Here is a 19836-nt window from a genome sequence, read left to right as displayed (position 1 = left end):
ACATTTCTGATCCATAACATATATTAATTTCATTGACAAGCTCTGTTGAACAATGTTCCTAAATTATGAGTAACTTAAACTCGGAATGCAAATATTATAACTTGGTATCCATCTTTGGTTGCCCAGTAAACGGACAAACGAAAGCCCACCGTAGAGTTTTCAAGTTCCACTTCAATTCAGGCATGCTTCAATTCATCATTTGTTTCCCTTATCAGGCTTATACAAAGATTACAGGCCATCAAATTCCCATAATTCTCCCCAAATTCTCGGGAGTTGGGAAAAAATCGTGACGTAAATAATAACATGAATGCTACCTCCTGACCTAAACTGCTGCCGCTCTTTGAGATGTCTAAATGTCAAAGTGTGTGCACTGCCGACTGCACACGTGCACTGTGCAAAATGCATTATTTTCCACGTTGAGGAAGAAACTTCTTTGGAGCATGCATTCTCTTTTTTCTGGGTAGAGGAGTACTTTTTCCCCCATCACTGACACTTCGCCTTCGATCGGCGTCCATGTTGCATAGTATATAAACACACGGCGACGCCGAACGAATTCGAGCCGAACACGTGCGTTGTGTGCACGTACATGTACATGTACATCCATGCATAAGGCTGTACATGTACTATACCAGGTTGACCGAACTGGTATGCGCCATTCCCACCCCTTCTGTTACGCATTGGTTTATTAGTTTTCCAGCGGGAGTAAGAATTTAAAAATAATTCTAAGCACAACCTCTTTTTTATCGAAGCGCATAATGATCACTCAGATGTGGGGTGTGTGGGGTGTTTTTGATCTGTTGTTTTTGCACTTGGGGTCGAACGAATAACAGTTGATTAAATTGAGAACAAAATTGTCCGTTCGTGCTGCAGTTTTAAAACACCGCGATATAGATTTTGCTTTTTGCGTACGTTCTGCAGAATATCTCGTACCACCGTACTCAGGGGTGAAAATGCGTGCATGGTATGCAAAATGCGTACAGGTTGGCAGGTCTGCAAAGGTGGTGGAAATCAACTCAGTGGACAGTAACCTTTAAGACCGGAGATGACGCTCCGCTAGAGGTCATTGGAGAGTCTAAATACATGTATTGTGTACATGTACCTTGGCGTCCTCAAAGGATCAACTGAGAGTGAGATGAGAGTGAGGAGAGCTTTGGAATGGCATGAATGGAAGGCCCTTCATGGCATGAGGTGGGTGTGGAGAGCTGGTCTCAAAGATGACATCAAGAGACGTCTGTCCGCTGCTACAGTTGAGTCTGTACTTTTGTAGGGAGCCAAGACATTGATTCAGACAGCTAACCAAGAAAGAAAAATAGAGGAATGCTATAGTTGGCCCTGGGAAAACCATATGCCCAACTTCCAGCCCAACTTCCAGCCCTACAATGCCCTTCCAAGAGTGTCTGTCAAGATCGGGGAACGAACGATGAGGTTGGCTGGCCACTGTGTCTGCCATTCAGAGCTAGCTGTAAGCCCCCTAGAACCCATCAATAGAAACAGGAGCAACGGCAGGAGACTTTCGTAGATCAGCTGAAGAAGGGCACAACACAACAAAAAAACAACTTAGCTGGACCAGGCGTCGGCTGAAGACAACCTCTCGCTCAACTGTATTAGCTGGGTATTGCAAAGTCACACGGTTACTTTTAATCATTTCATAATTGTACTTTGCACTCATTACCTGATGATGTTGGACTCATCTCACGTAGGGTGGTGCAGGCACAGTGGATACAGGAAAAGGGAGAGTTGGACTGGGGCTCAAGACGAAGAAGACAGAGGGGTCCAACAATAAACACTAAAACCTACAGTGTAGGAGAATCCATGAGGTCCAGAAGAAAAACAAAAAGTTCACAGTCCAAGTAGTGATGGCGGGCTGACATGTCAAAATCGGGGGTGAATGGCTGCTTAATGTCCAGGGAAGATGATACAGAGAAAGATGTAAGAGTGCACTCGGCCTCCAAAGCTCTTAATTCCATGAAGTCAGTCTAATAAAGTCATTTGATCTAAAACCTAAAGCTCAGATTCTTCTTCACAACAGTGGAGTCAGTCCATGGCCCCATTTCATAGAGCTGCTTAATGGCTGATATTGTGCTTACTGTCCGATTTCAATTTCATAGCGCTGCTAACTGTAAGCCAGCAAAAATGTTTGCTAACCTTCAAGTGATCACTTCCTTACTAACCTGTGAAATACGTTTACTCCTTAGCAAATTTTTCTGCTACAGTAATCTACGAGTCAGTTGTAAACAGCTGTTTGAAACATTGCTAGATAGTGGCCGTGTAGTACAGGATCTCGCCTTTGACTTGGTTCATTATTACAGTTTTAGGCCTCAACGCCTATGGTGTGACATTTTAAAATAATGTTATTTGCACAAATAATGTTTAAAATACACAAAAACACTCAAAACAAACAGAATAAAATGTAGTACCTTATCTAATGCCATAGTGAAGACCTTATCCTTTCCCAGTGTTTGACTCACCATACTGCTGTACTTAGTATGCAATGCTAAGATAACATCAACAAAGTGAGCATGGACCTGTCAATATCAATATTAAAACACAAATAACATGTGATCACCAACAATCACACACTCATCACAGTAAACACATTTATACAGCCTGTTATTAGAAAACAGACTTGTTTTACTCATTTCTCAAAAACTACAGCACCTCTATCAGCAAGTAATATTTTAAGGGAAGCTTTCTACTATCATTATTTTCAAACCGTGTAAGTTTAATTTAAATCTCTGGACATTGTGTTTGTGTTACAAAAAGTAGCCAAATCCTTTAAGTGAATATGTTCCTATATTTTATATGCCTCTATCAATAAATTTGGTAACAAAATAATCTTTTCATTTGCTGAAAACTTACCTGTTTAACTCATTAATTTTTGTAAAGCGCTTCAGGACTTTTGTGTGAAGTGCTAATATAAGTACCGTTCATAATTATAATTATTATTACAAAAAATAAAGTGATAGGAAACAATACGTTTTCAACACCTCCCTTCACTGATAACAAACGTATGTACAAAATATATTCACACAAGCTGGAACCAATGTTAACTAATATGTAAATTATTCAAATTAATCAAATTTGCAAAATAAATTCAACTGGTCTTTGGGTTTTTGTTAAACAACAGAGAAAACAAAAACCTAAGTTTGTTTAATATTAGCCGCGAGTTATGAATGTTGCTTTAGTCCAACAATGAGCTTGCCAGCTATAATTTGGCTCTTATTGTGTGTGGTTTATCCTCATATGCATCTTATTTTCATGACTTTTAATTGCCACGACTTTTCTTGTGACACACTTCCACACCAAAAATGGTGATACAGCAGGCATCTGGGATAACAAACTAAGTGTGCGGAATAGTTGCCCCTCAACCACACCTGCTTTTTGTTCATACAAAATCCTGGTTGCACTGTTATGCCCCCCCCCCCCCCCAATCTACGAAACGTTGTGGTACGGTATTCTTAAGCAAAACTGCTCAAGGTATCTTGTAAAACTACCTTTTTGGCAATGCTAAAAAAATAATTGTGAATCCTGAACAGGTAGAATAAACATAAGAATGATCCAATGAGGAAGACGGTTCCCTCCGTCACCAAGTGTTTGAGCCTGTAGACAGAGAAATGTTGCTAAAGGACTGTTCATAGCAAACATGTACACTGTACAATCCATACTGTGTATCTCTCATGTGAGGAAGACGGTTCCCTCCGTCACCAAGTGTTTGAGCCTGTCAACAGAGAAATGTTGCTAAAGGACTGTTCATAGCAAACATGTACACTGTACAATCCATACTGTGTATCTCTCATGTGAAAAATGTTCAAATATTTGGCATGATAGTATGTAGTGTACACATTGTATTGTAACTTACATTGTCACCCTGTAGACTTGAAACTGACTGTAAACCTTTGGAAGTTATAGGATAAACAAATAAATAAATAAAGGTTAATTCAGAGACAAAATCAACTCAACTAGATTTTAAAATTGTGTGCATTGAGCTTGTCAACCCTAATTACAATTTACAGGCACAGTCACCTCAAAATAAATTGTGGGTGCAAACATGTAAAAAGTGTACCTAAGTATCTTTTCTTTTGAAATTTAGAAGCATTAGCCAGATAACATGGTTTGTGTTACAATTTTAATCATACATTTGGTAATCGTCAAAGACAGGTATTCTCACTTGGTGTATCTCAACATATGCATAAAGTAACAAACCTTTGAAAATTTTGACTCAACTGGTTATCAAAGTTGCAAGAGAATAATGGAAACTAGAACAGCGAAGCTGCCATGACGAGCTGCTGATCACCAGACAGAAAAGCCAATCATTTGATCAACTGATGGTCAAAGGGGTGGGGGACATTGACAATTATGAAGTAATGACCATTTAAGGTTTTCATTACTTTAGCTCATTCAACTGGAACCAGTGATCTTCGAGTTTTCTCTGTTCATATTATATACATGTAACCAACAATGTTTGATTAAAGTTTTGCACTCTTCAGAGATGCATTTTTTTAGTTATCATTTCATATGCATCTTTACGTAAAAAGCAATATTTGATTTATGTTTCAAGTCATTATTACATCATTGAAATTACCCCAAAAATGACTGGCCATTATATATAACAATCTCACTTGTGCTTGTTCACACCAAAACAACTCAACTCAAAAACTTAAACTTAAACCAAAAACTTCAACATTTACAAAAACTTCGAACGGCCAGACGGACAGACAGACTGACGGACAGACGGACGGAAAGTGGTATTACATAGGCTGGCACTGCTCTGCAGTTCGCCAAAAAACTATGTTGTTGCACAGTTTTATGTGCTTTCAAATGCCTAACAGGGGCTTCTGGCCTGAAATCTTGTAACATTTGAGTGAGAAATTACCTCTTCCAGAAAAAAATACACTACTACTTCAGAGGGAGCCCTTTCTCACAATGTTGTATAAGCTCTCCGTTGCTTGCTACCAAGCAAAATTGTATGCTTATAACTATTTGTTAGTAAGAACCAATAGTGCCCAGTGCCTTTAAGCCGCAGGTTTGAATGTTCAATGTACAGGTGTGTATCAATACAATTGTCAACTATGTTATTCCTTGGTAAGTTTATTTTATCATACCAGGTAAGGTAATGGAAAGCACTGAATGCAAATATACTTCTAAAAAACATACAAAACTATGTAATAATAAATCTACTTTCGGATAAACAAAGACAAATTGACTAGAATAGAATTTGAACATGCAATCTTGGCACACATGTGGGTGCTCTACCAATTCAACTACAAGGTAGAGTCGCCCCAAGATTGGGGCTCTCACAATCTTGTCAATATCTTTGTTCACGGGCACCAGTGAGAAGTTGTGTATAAACAACAATTAAAATAAAACCAACACAGGTGTATTCACATGACTTAGGCGCCTTGTCAAAACCTCCCAAGCGTTCCTCCACAGACAAGCCACAGATCGGACAGCAAATACCGTCGTTGCTAAGGACCTCGGACAGTCCGCTGAAGAACCGTTATGTGCGTTGAAGCGCGGCGAAGTGAATGAGCTATCCATGCCAGGCGCTATTGTTGGTATAACAATGAGCTTCATGAATAAACAAGTTGTATTTTAAGGTCATGAATATCAGCGGCTTGGACGCAGACCGACCGTGCTCTCCCAGAATAATATATTTTCAACTCATGAATACCATCGTCCTGGAAGCGGAAAGGCCCCACCGACAAGACAATTTGCACCATGCACGTTGGGTGTGCCAGCCGACCCTCCTGCTCACATGTAATAATCGCGTACTACATGTTTAAACAATAAACATTGTAGTCAACCAAATCGGCAACTTTGGAACTCAACATATATTTTGTGGCATTCAACAGGCATTCAAGAGGCACAGAACTGGCTTGTATTTTTAAAAAGCACAATGTTGAGTCCTAGCTTAATAACTTTAACCAGCTTTGTTCGGTCCATGAGAATTATATGGTGCCAAAATTAGTGAGTGGTGTGACGAGTCAAATTTCGTGAATAGGGTCCATATTGGTGAAGTCAATTTTCAGTTATGCTACTAATTGCATCATACACATGCCATCTTCCCCTATGATAAATATATCCTCACCATATGTTCCCAGATCTTCTCGTATTAAAAAACAAATTCTCAAATTTATTTATTCTCATCCCGGCCCTGTAGGCCCATTTAACTTGTTCCAATCACATTGTTTTCACGTGAACTCTCGTCTGGTCCCGTCGCGTCCCGTAAACACATGCCAGTTTCATTTTCCCGTATGATAACTTTTCATGTAGGCCTATATTAGTAACTTTATGCTAATCTTGATCGCTGCAAAATGATATCTGTTCAAAATTGTCCCCTAAAATTTTCACTGCTATTCTCTGATGACGCCCACTTTTGCAACTGGGTGGGATAACATCGTAAACCACTAAAACTATAAACCGGAGCTTGCATGTAGCTTTCGAGTTAATGGCTGAAACTTTTGTCAGTCGAAGCCGGGAATAAAGAAAACCGTTTCTAGAACTCACACATACATGTATAACCCAGTCTTAAAAATCACATATTGGAGGAAATGGCTTTTAGTTACAAATCTATCCTCACTTTGCTTTTTAAGCTGTAAAGGTAAAGCCATTGTTAACCACCTGCGTTCCTCCGCAGTTATGCCGGTCAGCGAATAAGCTGGACCTAACCGGAGCCGCCGGAATATTCATGTTTATTGACATGTAAATGAGCCGTCGTGGCCGTGGACCTGCCCGGTTGCTACGGGTTCTTTTGTTATAAAAATCCGCAGACTCCCACAGAATGCACGCGGAATGGCAGCTTGGAGGTTTTGACAAGGCGCCTTACATGCATTGAACATGTTAACAGACAACATCACCTCAATTATAATTGTATTGAATCTATAGAACTGAGTTTATTGACAAACATGACAAAGCTTTGACAACAAATTCAATTCTATGGACTCAATACAATTATGATACATGTATACTAAAAATGTTGTCTATTAGCTTAACTATTTGATGATCTTATTTGTTGACTAGTTGTATATTATCCACTACTATACATACCCGTTTGCTTGATGTGTTCTTGTAATTCTGTAACCATGATGTGAAGACCATTGGGTACTGGTTTTAGCAGCTTGTACATCCTTGCAAGATCTTGGAACAAAGAACGACATTAATCATGTTAATGTTTACTAACATACATTTAACAACTCATAACCTAAAATTGATGTATCTTTACCTAAGAAGTTACTATTTGAGTCCTTAATCCTCGGCAATGTGTATATGTTCTGATTTGAAAATCACAACTAATTCCACCATACAAAGACTAGATGGAAATTAAATGCACTTTATTATCCTGTACCATTTGTACATGGAAAATAAATTGGTATTCCACTTGAAAAGTTAAATAAAATTACATGTACAAACACTACATGTACATCCCCCTAATGTTTGTTAAATAAAAAAAGAAAATAACTATAGAGTGCCACAATTTGAAAGACTCGTTAGTTAGCATTACAGTGCTCCTACGGATGTCCCTTAGAGTCCATAGTATTTACCTGACAGCATCTCTGTGCGAACCATATTCCTACATTCACCATGAAGGAAAGACATGTGATCAGCTACCATCCGTGTCCGACACTCATGCATCACTTTATTGTACGAACTAGGATGTAAGAACTTCCGACTTCTAAAATTTTCCTCTTCCAATCTTTGAAGGACCTTAAAAAAGGAAGAAAAAAAGGTTATCCTTGCTTATTATAAATCTCAAACATTTTATTAACAATCTATCAGCAGCCCGTGCATTAATGGGGTAAAATCCTGATGTTTATCTGCACAAAAATCCATGAGTTTTCGTACATGACCTTGGTATGAATATTTAATTACAAAAGGGCTTTGTGGATTCATTCTTTTTCGGCCTTTTCTGAAAACTATTGACAGAAATAATGCACCAGTAAATTGAAATGAAGAGCATATCTGTTGTTTTGTATGACAAAAACGGTGCAACGCTAATTTAAAAAAGAGAAATTTGTACATGAAAAATGGCTTCAAAAAGAAAGAAAACAAGTCACACAAACACGGCAGATTGTCCTGTTATAAATGTTGCCAACAGTCCTCAAATAGTATTTGTTTTCTTTCTTTTTGAAGCCATTTTTTACGTACAAATTTCTCTTAAAAATTTAAAATTGGAGTGGCACCAATTTTTTTCATACAAACAGCAAATATGCTCTTCGTTTCACTTTACTGGTACAATTTTGTTGTTGAGACTTTTCAGAAAAGGTCAAAAAATACTGAATTCCAGAAGCCCTTTTGACTTACTAAATATTCATACCGAGGTCACTCATTAATACCCATGAATATTTTGCAGATAAAAGAAACGGATTTTGTGTGTGCTGAGGATAGACTGTTAAGTAGTGCTGCAAATACATAAAATTGCACTACTTTACACTACTTCTGTAACTTTTATTTTAAATGATTTTTGGGGTTGAACAAAGAATTGACTAGAGTGGGATTCGAACCAACGACCTCCGGATTAACGTGCCGGCGCTCTACCAACTGAGCTATCTAGCCCTATATTGGCGGTGTCCCTATTTTGTCAATATCTTTGTTCGGGGGTGCCAGTCAGAAGCCATACAACCGTTAACTGCCATGTAGCCAGGGATCACACACAAAAAATATCCAAACTTTCAAACTTATCAATGACTTATCAATAACTTATCAATGACTTCGAGCTCCCTGTTTCAATTTCTAATTGGATTTTAGACTTTTTATTAGAACGTTTGTCAGGTTGTAAGAATTGGTAGTTGCACTTCACATTCTCTTGTGTTAAATACTCAATACTGGTACTCCGCAAGGTTGTGTTCTGCCACCACTTTTATATTCATTGTATACTTATGATTGTAAAGCTACATGTACCAACCCCAATTCGCTTGTTGTTAAGTTTGCAGATGATACTAGTCTAATTGGTTTAGTTGACGATGAAAGTGCTTGTCTTGCTCAGATTACTTTTGTTGTTAAATGGTGCGAGGAAAACAATCTTATATTAAATGTAGACAAAACCAAGCAGTTGATTGTGGACTTCTGTAGGAAACATAAGAACATTAAAGAGCCTGTTTATATCCATAACAACGTTGTAGAACAAGTAGATAAATTTAGATTACTCGGTACGTACATTGCCAATGACCTTACTTGGAACATTAATTGCCATGAAATTCTGAAAAAGGCCCGTCAACGTTTATTCTTTTTACGTAAACTGAACTCATTTGGTGTTCGTAAGTGTATTTTAGTAAATTTTTACCGGGCTATAATTGAAAGCATCCTTTGTTCATCCATCATTGTTTGGTTTGGTATATTTTTGTATTTTCTTCGTTATATTTTTAATGTAACTTTGTGATTGTTTAATCTAGAGAGCTAGAGGTACACTACAATTTCCGATGTTTTAGGAAGAAGCATGCAACATCGCCAAACAAGGCCTTCAAGCCGATCCTACACTGACAGACCGCACAAGCCTCACTCCAGAACAAGTACACGACCTTCTCATCACCTGCGTCGTCGCTTCCAGCTTGAAGATGAACAAGCCTCTGGGACGGCCATGGGATCTCCTCTATCCCCGGTCCTGGCGGATTTGTACATGGAGGACTTGACAGCATCGAGAACGCAATTCTTCGCCCCAACCCCTGGATCTGCTACATTGACGACACCTTTGTGGTTTGGCCCCACGGCAAGACAGCACTCCAAGAGTTCCTCCATCACCTGAACAGTCAACATCCACGCATCCAATTCACCATGGAACAAGAACAAAACAACACCATCTCCTTCCTAGATGTCCAAGTAACAAGACAAGCTGATGGCACTCTAGCCCACACGCTCACAGCAAGCCAACACACACCGACAGATACCTTCACAACTCTTCATTCCATCGTCCACACTTCAAGTCTGCTTCCTGCAACACCTTGGTCCACCGGGCCTTCGACACCTGTGACAAGGGCAGCTTGAAGCAGGAACTACATCACATCAAGAAACCACTTCAACTCAAACGATACAAGACATTCAACCTCAGCAAACCCAAGACAAGCCTCACACCAGATGAACGACGAGCGTTCAAGGCTGCAATCACCCTCCCATACATCAACCACACTTCTCACAAGTTTCAAAGTATCTCCAGTCAAGCTCGAGTCAAGACCTTCCACATCAGTTTATCCAAGTGTAGGCTCTGGTACCATGTTCAACTCAGCATTGCTTACATGAAACTTTATCTGCAAAGTCCTCGCATCTAAAATACGGTCACATGCATCGCAGGGAACTGCATTTTTTTTACGTGGACATACACATGTAGGAAAGAAAGGACATGGAATTACTTAGGAATCTTATCAAAACCTCCAAGCTGGTGGAGGCTGCAGCTTTTCCGCAGAATTCTGCAAACTTTTTAATCTTTTGAAAACAAAAGGACCCTTGGCAACCAAGCAGGTCTGCGGCAGAATGATTCATTTACATTTTAATAAACATGAACATTCCAGCAGCTCAGCGGAGAGATCGGTCGGCTGCTGTGAAGTCTAACTTATTTAAATATTAATGAGCATGACCTGACAATACAACTTGTTTACACAGACTAATTGTTATACCAACAATAGCGCCCGGGCATGGATAGCTCATTAAACTTCGCCCATGGCCATTATTCCGCTGACTATCTGCTGTCCTTAAAACGTTGTATTTGCCGTCCAATCCATGTAAACACAGAGGTGTCACCTGGCTTTTCACCAAATACTTTGAGTATGGTTCTGTTTGACCTATGTATGGCAATGTACATCAGAAAATTTACAACAATAACATTCAGATGTACAAAATTAGTGGTGGATGTACACGCGACAATGGGCAAAATGGGACCACATAAAACATGCAAATGACCACATCAAGCGCCTTTGTGGAATTTTAAAAACTTGTTGTTCACTCAGCCTCATCGTCCTTGGTTAAAGCACTGGAGATGAACATGTAGGCTGGTTTGATGATGATAAACCTGTGAAACTACACGCCCTAATACAACCTGTGGGAAAAGGAAACCAGGAAGGCAATGCACATCATTCAGAAGCTATTTTCAACGCCTGCTAGGAGATGGTGAAGACATAGCTAGCCCTGGCGGCTTTATACTTCATTGATTGTATTCTCACAGTCTACTAAGTCTTGCACGTGAATGTATACTCGTACGCACAGCAGCAGACAACACTGTGAGAATACGTGAAAACATGAATTTTAAAGTTGACAATTTTCTGCCCCAGAAACGAGCCTTAATATTTAGGACTCTGTATCTGTGTACAGCAGAGAAGAAGAGTCCTATATAGGGCTAACTATATGCGGGTAGTATGACTGGCAAGTTGGGGATAAACAGTAACATTAGGGGGGGGGGGGGTCCAAACATAGAGACTACAGGTATGTTCAGACAGCTTACTAAGTTACACCCAAACCTGTTTAACTTTTAAGGTGGTCGTAAAAAGTTGTTTCCCTTACGTTCAGACAGCAGTGAGTTAAACCCGATACGGTTTATCTTTGGTGTTAAGAGGTCAAAGCAGACGCGACCCCATTACTCTAACATCCGGTTTATTGTCGTGTTCATTGGTCACCGTGTGTTTACGTAATGATCTTGTACATATAGGTCAATGGGTCATCTGTTGTAAATTAAACAGGATGTGTTATTTTTTATTCTGTCCACACACAGTGCTAACCCGAAGCGGTCTAAAGATAAACCCCCAGCTCGACGGTCTACTTTTATGGGTTGACCCCATTTCTGTCTTACTTTAGAACCGTTCAGACACGATCAAGTTGAACTAACATCCGTCGATGTAAGTTTTTTTAATACCCGATATACCCGTATATACCCGTATCGAAAATTCAATATCGAGTATACTCAATTTTTTTAGTTTTTCCCCGTCAGGATGAAGCATAGCCCAATAAATCGGTCCGATCCGAAAGGAGTGGATTGGACAGATTTATGGGGCTAGATGAAGCCTAACTAAAAACAGTTCTTCATAAATCAAGGACCGACAGTTTAATAGGATTTATATTTACCGGTTTTCGGCTTGATCCTTCGCTTAGACAATATCAAATTGCCTCACCACGCTCTGTTTTTTGTTCCTTTTTTTTCTTACCAACAAAGAAAAGACGTGATTACTGTTGCCATTTCTGCTTGCCAGGGGAAGAGAACGTCCGCGCCACCACCCGCATCACACCATGAGACATGCTTTGGTTTCCGGTAGTTTGTTTACACACAAAGGTACCATTATGCAGCTAGAACACAATCTCTTCAGACAGCATACGTTCTACACTTTTTTTTTCGCAGTCTGGCTCTGTGTGTTTTTTAGCTCGATGTACCGTAATTTTCGGATTATAAACCGCGCGGCGTATAAACCGCACTTCCCCAAAATATAAAAAAAATATTTAGGTGTCGGCGTATATGCCCCGCGGCAAATAAACCGCGACCAAAATACTTTAAAAAACATGAAAAAACTAACCTCAAAACACGGAAGTTAAGTACGCAAACCTGCCGCGGGTGATTTTTTATCTCACACTATCAGTCCTGAATTATACTTTTTTTCCATCAACAACCCTTTTCAAGAATTTGCGATTTGATGATCGGTTGTGTGACCATGTTTTGTAAACTTCTTTGGCAACAAACTCTCCGTGAATCAAAGATCGGTCGACAACGCACACCGACAAATAGTTAAACTTTGCCCTCTGTTGACAAAAGTTGTTCACGTTTGATTAGACTGGGCCCCGAGCCTCGAAGCGTGGGTCAGGCGTTCAAGCTATTTGTTGTCCAATGGGCAGCCGCTCTACTCGATCCGTCCGAGGTCTAGCCAGGATTTTATGAATGGAACTATCACCGGCCAATCAACAACGGCCAACCATCAAACGGCCTATCACCGCATGCGTACACACAAAGGGGCCGTGCTTGTTTGCGGTCCTCTTTGTGGCGATGTGCAGTGACAGGCAGGCGGCACATCAGTCAGTATTGTATAGTTGCCGCAATGTGGGAGTTGCATCGTAGTTAAAGTGGAAATGTATTGAAGTTTATACTATTGATCGTAATTGAAATGATCTATTATAGGATAGCATTCTTTTTGTAAGCTGGCAGCACCCCCTGCGGGACCACATTATTGTTTGTGTTGGATAATTATTGATGAAAAACTGAAAACACGCTTATTATTGTGATACTGAAAAAATCCAATAACAATTTTAAAAATTGACAAAGTTAAATCCTACTTTATTTGTAGGTAAGTGAGTTCGTGTTGCAATAAAAATTAACTTCAGACAGTGCGTGGACCATCGTTTCAACATAGGATTCGTATACAGAAGCAGTGATAAAGAAACAGTGCAAAGATTTATATCCAAGGAATCCTTTGCCTTCCGTTTTGTTTAAATAGAAAATAGACAAAACCAAAACCAAACAGTCCTTTTCAGGGCTACCACAACACAAATGAGAGTATTGTCTATGACTGTTGTTTCTGTTTACAATGTATATAGGAACATTTTTTAAACATGTAAACAGTTCCTAACAAAATTCCTTTATAAAATATAAAAGAAATAATAATGGGGACGGCTAAAGTTTTTCCCTCATCTTATTGTATAGCGGTAGTAATGAAACAAAATGCGCTACCTTATTGTTTGCGTAATCACAAGGACAGAGGATTCACTTTTATTAAACATCGGAGTAGACGGGAAATAAGGTTGAAATGAGTCTTTCAATAAGGGAATTAAAGAAAAGTGGTTGGCCAGTGTTTCTCCCTCCCTTTTATTGTAGTCCCACAACGAGGATCCACAACAGATTTTGCAACGACAGACGGGCGGACGGACGTAGCGTGTGTGTAGTAATGTATCCTGCAGCGTGCACATTATGCACATGTACACATGCGAGTTCGTAAAGCTAGCAATCTTTTAATTGCGCTGCTCAATTTCAAGATTGCACAACAGATGTTGGGGGCACCATATTGAGCGATGTTCGCTGATGGGTTGCGCAACGTCCTCGCATTTGCGCCGCCTGGAAATAAAATTCCCAATGTTACTGGACTCAACAATCAGGGCGGTTTGAAAACGTTTTGTTTGACCCCCCCCCCCGGCGCGGCATAGTTCTTTGTGTACGTCCATTCACCATTCTGCTGTTGCGGTGTGCGTGGTTGAGCTGAAGAAACCGCTGGCTGACACGAGTGTAGCCTGGATGTATGACGTCAGTATATAAAGATCATGGAATAAATAGACAGGGGACGAGTCTATTTCGCTGAGACAGGAGTATAGCCTGAATGTCTGACGTCAGCATGTAGAGATCGCTAGGATAAATAGACGGGCACCAGTCTAGTCTAACTCGAGTTGCACTGAGAGGGGGAGCTGAGGGCGGTTGATAAAGGTTTTACAAAGGAAACACGGAATACAATTGTGGTGGGATTTTCAACAGGATTTTGTCATCACACAGGCAGGTTTTTGTTCTCATTTAAGAAAAAAAAACATTATTTAGAATATTTTACAAACGATCTTTCTTTTAAAAAAATGCTGTTTTTTCTCTTAAATATTTACACATCGGCCTACAAGCCGCCCAGAGAATAAACCGCAGGAGTTCAAAAAAATGTCAAAATCAACATATAAACCGCAGTTTATAATCCGAAAATTACGGTACCGCATACCTTCTACACTGTTTTCTGCACAGGCAGCACAGTCTGGCTCCGGTTGTTTTTCGCTTGTTGTATTTATTTCCCCTTATAAAGGGATGCGGTGCCTGAACCGGATGAAAAAGGGTCAAATACTTGGCTCTCTTCAGTCTGCTAGGCAAGGCCACTTACACTTAAGGTTTGGGCCCTGCCTAAACCTGCTAGGCAAGGCCACTTACACGTAAGGTTTGGGCCATGCCTAAACCTGCTAGGCAAGGCCACTTACACTTAAGGTTTGGGCCCTGCCTAAACCTGCTAGGCAAGTCCACTTACACTTAAGGTTTGGGCCCTGCCTAAACCTGCTAGGCAAGGCCACTAACACTTAAGGTTTGGGCCCTGCCTAAACCTGCTAGGCAAGGCCACTTACACGTAAGGTTTGGGCCCTGCCTAAACCTGCTAGGCAAGGCCACTTACACTTAAGTTTTTGGCCCTGCCTAAACCTACTAGGCAAGGCCACTTACACTTAAGGTTTTGGCCCTGCCTAAACCTGCTAGGCAAGGCCACTTACACGTAAGGTTTGGGCCCTGCCTAAACCTGCTAGGCAAGTCCACTTACACTTAAGGTTTGGGCCCTGCCTAAACCTGCTAGGCAAGTCCACTTACACTTAAGGTTTGGGCCCTGCCTAAACCTGCTAGGCAAGGCCACTTACACTTAAGGTTTGGGCCCTGCCTAAACCTGCTAGGCAAGGCCACTTACACTTAAGTTTTTGGCCCTGCCTAAACCTACTAGGCAAGGCCACTTACACGTAAGGTTTGGGCCCTGCCTAAACCTGCTAGGCAAGGCCACTTACACGTAAGATTTGGGCCCTACCTAAACCTGCTAGGCAAGGCCACTTACACTTAAGGTTTGGGCCCTGCCTAAACCTGCTAGGCAAGTCCACTTACACTTAAGGTTTGGGCCCTGCCTAAACCTGCTAGGCAAGGCCACTTACACTTAAGGTTTGGGCCCTGCCTAAACCTGCTAGGCAAGGCCACTTACACGTAAGGTTTGGGCCCTGCCTAAACCTGCTAGGCAAGGCCACTTACACGTAAGGTTTGGGCCCTGCCTAAACCTGCTAGGCAAGTCCACTTATACTTAAGAATTGGGCCCTGCCTAAACCTGCTAGGCAAGTCCACTTACACTTAAGGTTTGGGCCCTGCCTAAACCTGCTAGGCAAGTCCACTTACACTTAAGGTTTGGGCCCTGCCTAAACCTGCTAGGCAAGGCCACTTACTTGTAAGGTTTGGGCCCTGCCTAAACCTGCTAGGCAAGGCCACTTACTTGTAAGGTTTGGGCCCTGCCTAAACCTGCTAGGCAAGGCCACTTACTTGTAAGGTTTGGGCCCTGCCTAAACCTGCTAGGCAAGGCCACTTACACTTAAGGTTTGGGCCCTGCCTAAACCTGCTAGGCAAGGCCACTTACTTGTAAGGTTTGGGCCCTGCCTTTCTTTTAAATAAACTATTTATAAAGAAGTACAACTTGATTGAACAATGTAAATTGAATGCATCAGATGTGTTTAAAAGTAGGAACTATTTAACCAATCCACCATGTTAACACATCCAATTCAAGTAAAAAGCAATCAATTATACCAAAATGTTACAAAAGTACAGTTGAAACCCAGTCCAGAAATATCACATACCTTCTCCATGTATTGTGCACAGTTATGGTTTTGTAGAAGATTTGCCGACTCTTTTCTGTAGTACTCTCCAGTATCATGTATAAGCTTTTCCTCCAAGAGATTTTGGTAGAACTGAATAAAACAAATGGCAAATAAATTTTAAGGATTTGGGAATTTTTTTTAAATGTCCACATATTTACATTAAAAGTTTACGTTGAGGGTCATGGCCGAGTGGTTAAAGGAACACGTTGCCTGGGATCGGACGAGTTGGTCTATAAAAAGCGTTTGAAACCGCTTATGAAATGCAATGGTTAGAAAAATGTTTTAAAAGAAGAATATAATGATCCACACAAACATACCTCGAAATTGCATGGTTTTCCTTTTACTTCGTCCACTAACACGGTCGGCCATTTCTTGTGGGAATCAAATTTTTTACTCCCATATAGCCGATCGTGTTAGTTCGCGACATAAAAGGAATACCATGCCATTTTGAGTGATACTTGTGTGGATTATTATATTTTACTTTAAATAATAATAATAACAAGACTTGTAAAGCGCACGCATCTACATTTGTACCCTGCTGGGTGTTCAAGGCGCAGTTACACCAAAAACAAAACAAAAACAAAGCAAAGAAAATCAGACACAACCTGCTAGGCAAGGCCCCTTAAAGCAGTTCATGTGATCAGTTCAATCACGGTTAAATATAAATCGTAAGCCAGGAGACCGTGAATATTTTTTTCGCCAACCACCGATTATTTTGCACCAAGCAGGGCCTAGCAAAGGCTGGCAAACAATCTGAAATAGCTGCGGAGGACGACAAGGCATGGCTTAAATTAAAACGAGGAAACATCGGAATGGGCTTTGGAGAGAGCATCTCGACGACAAAGAAGAAGTTGCCTAAACACAGAACAAACAGATTGTCCACGTGTCAACAGATAAAAAACAATATGAATTTGAAGGAAACATTTATAATGAAACAATTTTCTTAGACAACCTAGCCCTCTGGTTTCTGACATGTTTAAATATAAATGAAAGAAGGGGAACATTAAAATTAGACATCTTAAAGCATGGAGGTATGATTAGTAGAAACAAGGCTTAGCACTCAGCTGCCCCAATGTAATTTGCTTGTTTTTGTTACGGATATGTAGACACAAACGTAGGTGCATAGAGCAGCCAAGATAACATTGACTTAATTGACTTAAGTCTTTTGAGATGACACTTGAGTTTTGAACTTTCATTCCAGTCCCAAATATTTTTTTGTTCAAGACACTGGACACTATTGGTAATTGTCAGAGACCAATCTTCTCACTTGGTGTATCTCAACATATTTTTATGCAGAAAATAACAAACCTGTGAAAGGTTGCGCTCAATTGGTCGTCGAAGTTGCATGGTAGCAATAAAGAGACAAAACACACAAAGTCGTGTGCTTTCATATGCTTGATTTCGAGACATCAAATTTAAATCTGAGTTCTCGAAATCAAATTCGTGAAAAATTACTTCTCGAAAATTACGTTACTTCAGAGGGAGCCGTTTCTCACAATGTTTTATACTATCAACAGCTCCCCATTACTCGTTACCAAGCAAGGTTTTATGGTAATAACTATTTTGAGTAATTACCAATAGTGTCCACTGCCTTTATCATTGTTTTCTCTATAATTTCACTCTCTTAAATTTTGACTAGCTTAAGACATCTTTGCTTTCTTCAATCTTGTCTTTTGTATATTGAAGTTTTTAAATGTGTACATGACATGTAGAAAAATGTTTTTCGGCCTCTGGCTGAGAATATTTTTGTTGTATTGTGAATAAACCATCTAAAATTAAATCAAATCTATGCCAATGCATTTTGTCAACGTGAATCGCACCCTTCAGAATACCAGAGTGCCGATGAAGGCCAGCCAAATACCGCACTACCATTGCCGAAAAACAAGTCATACATTTTGCTGAAATCCCAGTTCCGATTTGAACAAAAATAATTTGTTTTCTACAGTAGTGGTACCGTGATGTGGTAGGTAGTTGGTCCATGTCCACGTCCATACAAAAAAAGTAATGTTTCGCAATAAGTGCGGCCTCAAGAGTGAAACTGCAAAGTTTGTTTACCTTCACGAGCAAATTTTCCTCGATGTGCACCTTTACCTCCGTCGCCCATCCAATTTGATTGTATAGTGCATCAATGGACTTAAATGCGCTCAGAGTAACGGTATTTAATAATATCTGGCTACGACACTGCTGAGAAAAGTTCAATGTTTGGAGACCAGTCGGCAGGTTTGAATTCATGTGGATCTTTGTTGTTTTAACAATTTTTGTTTTAACGAATGAATTTGTTAGTATTTTTCTCACAGTATCGACCGGCGTTGACTTGCATTATCCAGAGTTAATATTATGTGCTTGATGTAATTCATTATTTTACCAAATAAAACACTGAAAGAAAACCTTCACCAAATATTTGTCTATCGGAGAAAAACCAACTTTCTCGTTTTACAAACGTGCGTTTGCTGTTGCAAGCAGACGACGCGTTACCAACAGAAATAGTACTCAACATGGCCGACGGCGCGCACAAAGAACTTTTGGTGGGGTCACGCAACCTCTCTATATACATATCCGAATAGCGCCCTCTGGAGGCTATAATATGTATTTATACATGACGTCTTTTTTAAAAACCCATCTCTAACCAATAATTTGACCAAGTTTTATCATTATACAGCAAAGCATAGTGGTGTAATTGCCAATTGTGCAACCATATCCTTACCCTAGTGCTAAGGATTTGTGCAATAAGCTCACTGTGACTAGGCTTAAAGAGTGGCCATTTACTACCACTAAGCTACCACCCTGGGATTGCTATCACATCAATTTATCATCCCTAGACATAGACCTTTCCAAAAAATGTATTTAGATTTTGCCACGTCAGGTGGTACCAATAAGTTTGGCCTCTGGCCCATGGACTATTACTGAGGTATGAGATGTTTAATTTGCATCGGGGATAAAGAATATTAATTTTGGTTTTTACCCATACACCGATGTGTGTTAGCACTGTATACTCAGTACTTTCCCGAGTCCTGTGAAAAAATATCACAGGCATGTTACTCAGGTGGGATTCAAACCCACGACCCTTGCAATTCTAGAGCAGTGTCTTACCAACTACATTTGTAGACTACCGAGGTGTATGGGTAAAAACCAAAATTAATATTCTTTATCCCTGATGCAAATTTAACATCTCTTATATCGTTGCGGTACCCGCTGCCAAACATAGGATTTGAACTGCCTCTAGCTACAGGGCAACCTCAGTAGTCTAGTTGGTAAGACACTGCTCTAGAATTGCAAAGGTCGTGGGTTCGAATCCCACCCGAGTAACATGCCTGTGATATTTTTTCACAGGACTTGGGAAAGTACTGAGTATACAGTGCTAACACACATCGGTGTATGGGTAAAAACCAAAATTAATATTACTGAGGTGCTGTAGTTTTTGAGAAATGAGGGAAGCAAGTCACAAAATAATTTTCATCTCAGTGAGACAAAAATTATTGTAGGATGTAAAACCGTATTAACCAGTTATGATTTTATAACATAACA

At 40.1% G+C, this 19836-nt stretch overlaps 1 protein-coding gene across 2 annotated transcripts in view; it reads right to left on the bottom strand.

Moving 5' to 3' along the window:
- LOC139948722 (cullin-2-like) overlaps positions 1–19836 on the bottom strand; it is a 96819-nt gene that overhangs the window by 60970 nt on the left and 16013 nt on the right. For both annotated transcript variants that reach the window (XM_071947003.1, XM_071947002.1), the window contains exons 8-12: positions 16291–16401; positions 7542–7704; positions 7048–7137; positions 3860–3894; positions 2418–2525 (exon numbers count right to left, since the gene is read on the bottom strand). In XM_071947003.1, the coding sequence (XP_071803104.1) occupies positions 2418–2525; positions 3860–3894; positions 7048–7137; positions 7542–7704; positions 16291–16401 (507 nt within the window). The remainder of the gene's footprint in view (positions 1–2417; positions 2526–3859; positions 3895–7047; positions 7138–7541; positions 7705–16290; positions 16402–19836) is intronic.

Source organism: Asterias amurensis, chromosome 16 (assembly GCF_032118995.1).
Source record: "Asterias amurensis chromosome 16, ASM3211899v1".
Lineage (NCBI taxonomy): Eukaryota > Metazoa > Echinodermata > Asteroidea > Forcipulatida > Asteriidae > Asterias > Asterias amurensis.
Note: the sequence above shows the minus strand (reverse complement) of the source record. Positions and strands in the feature narration are given on the sequence as shown.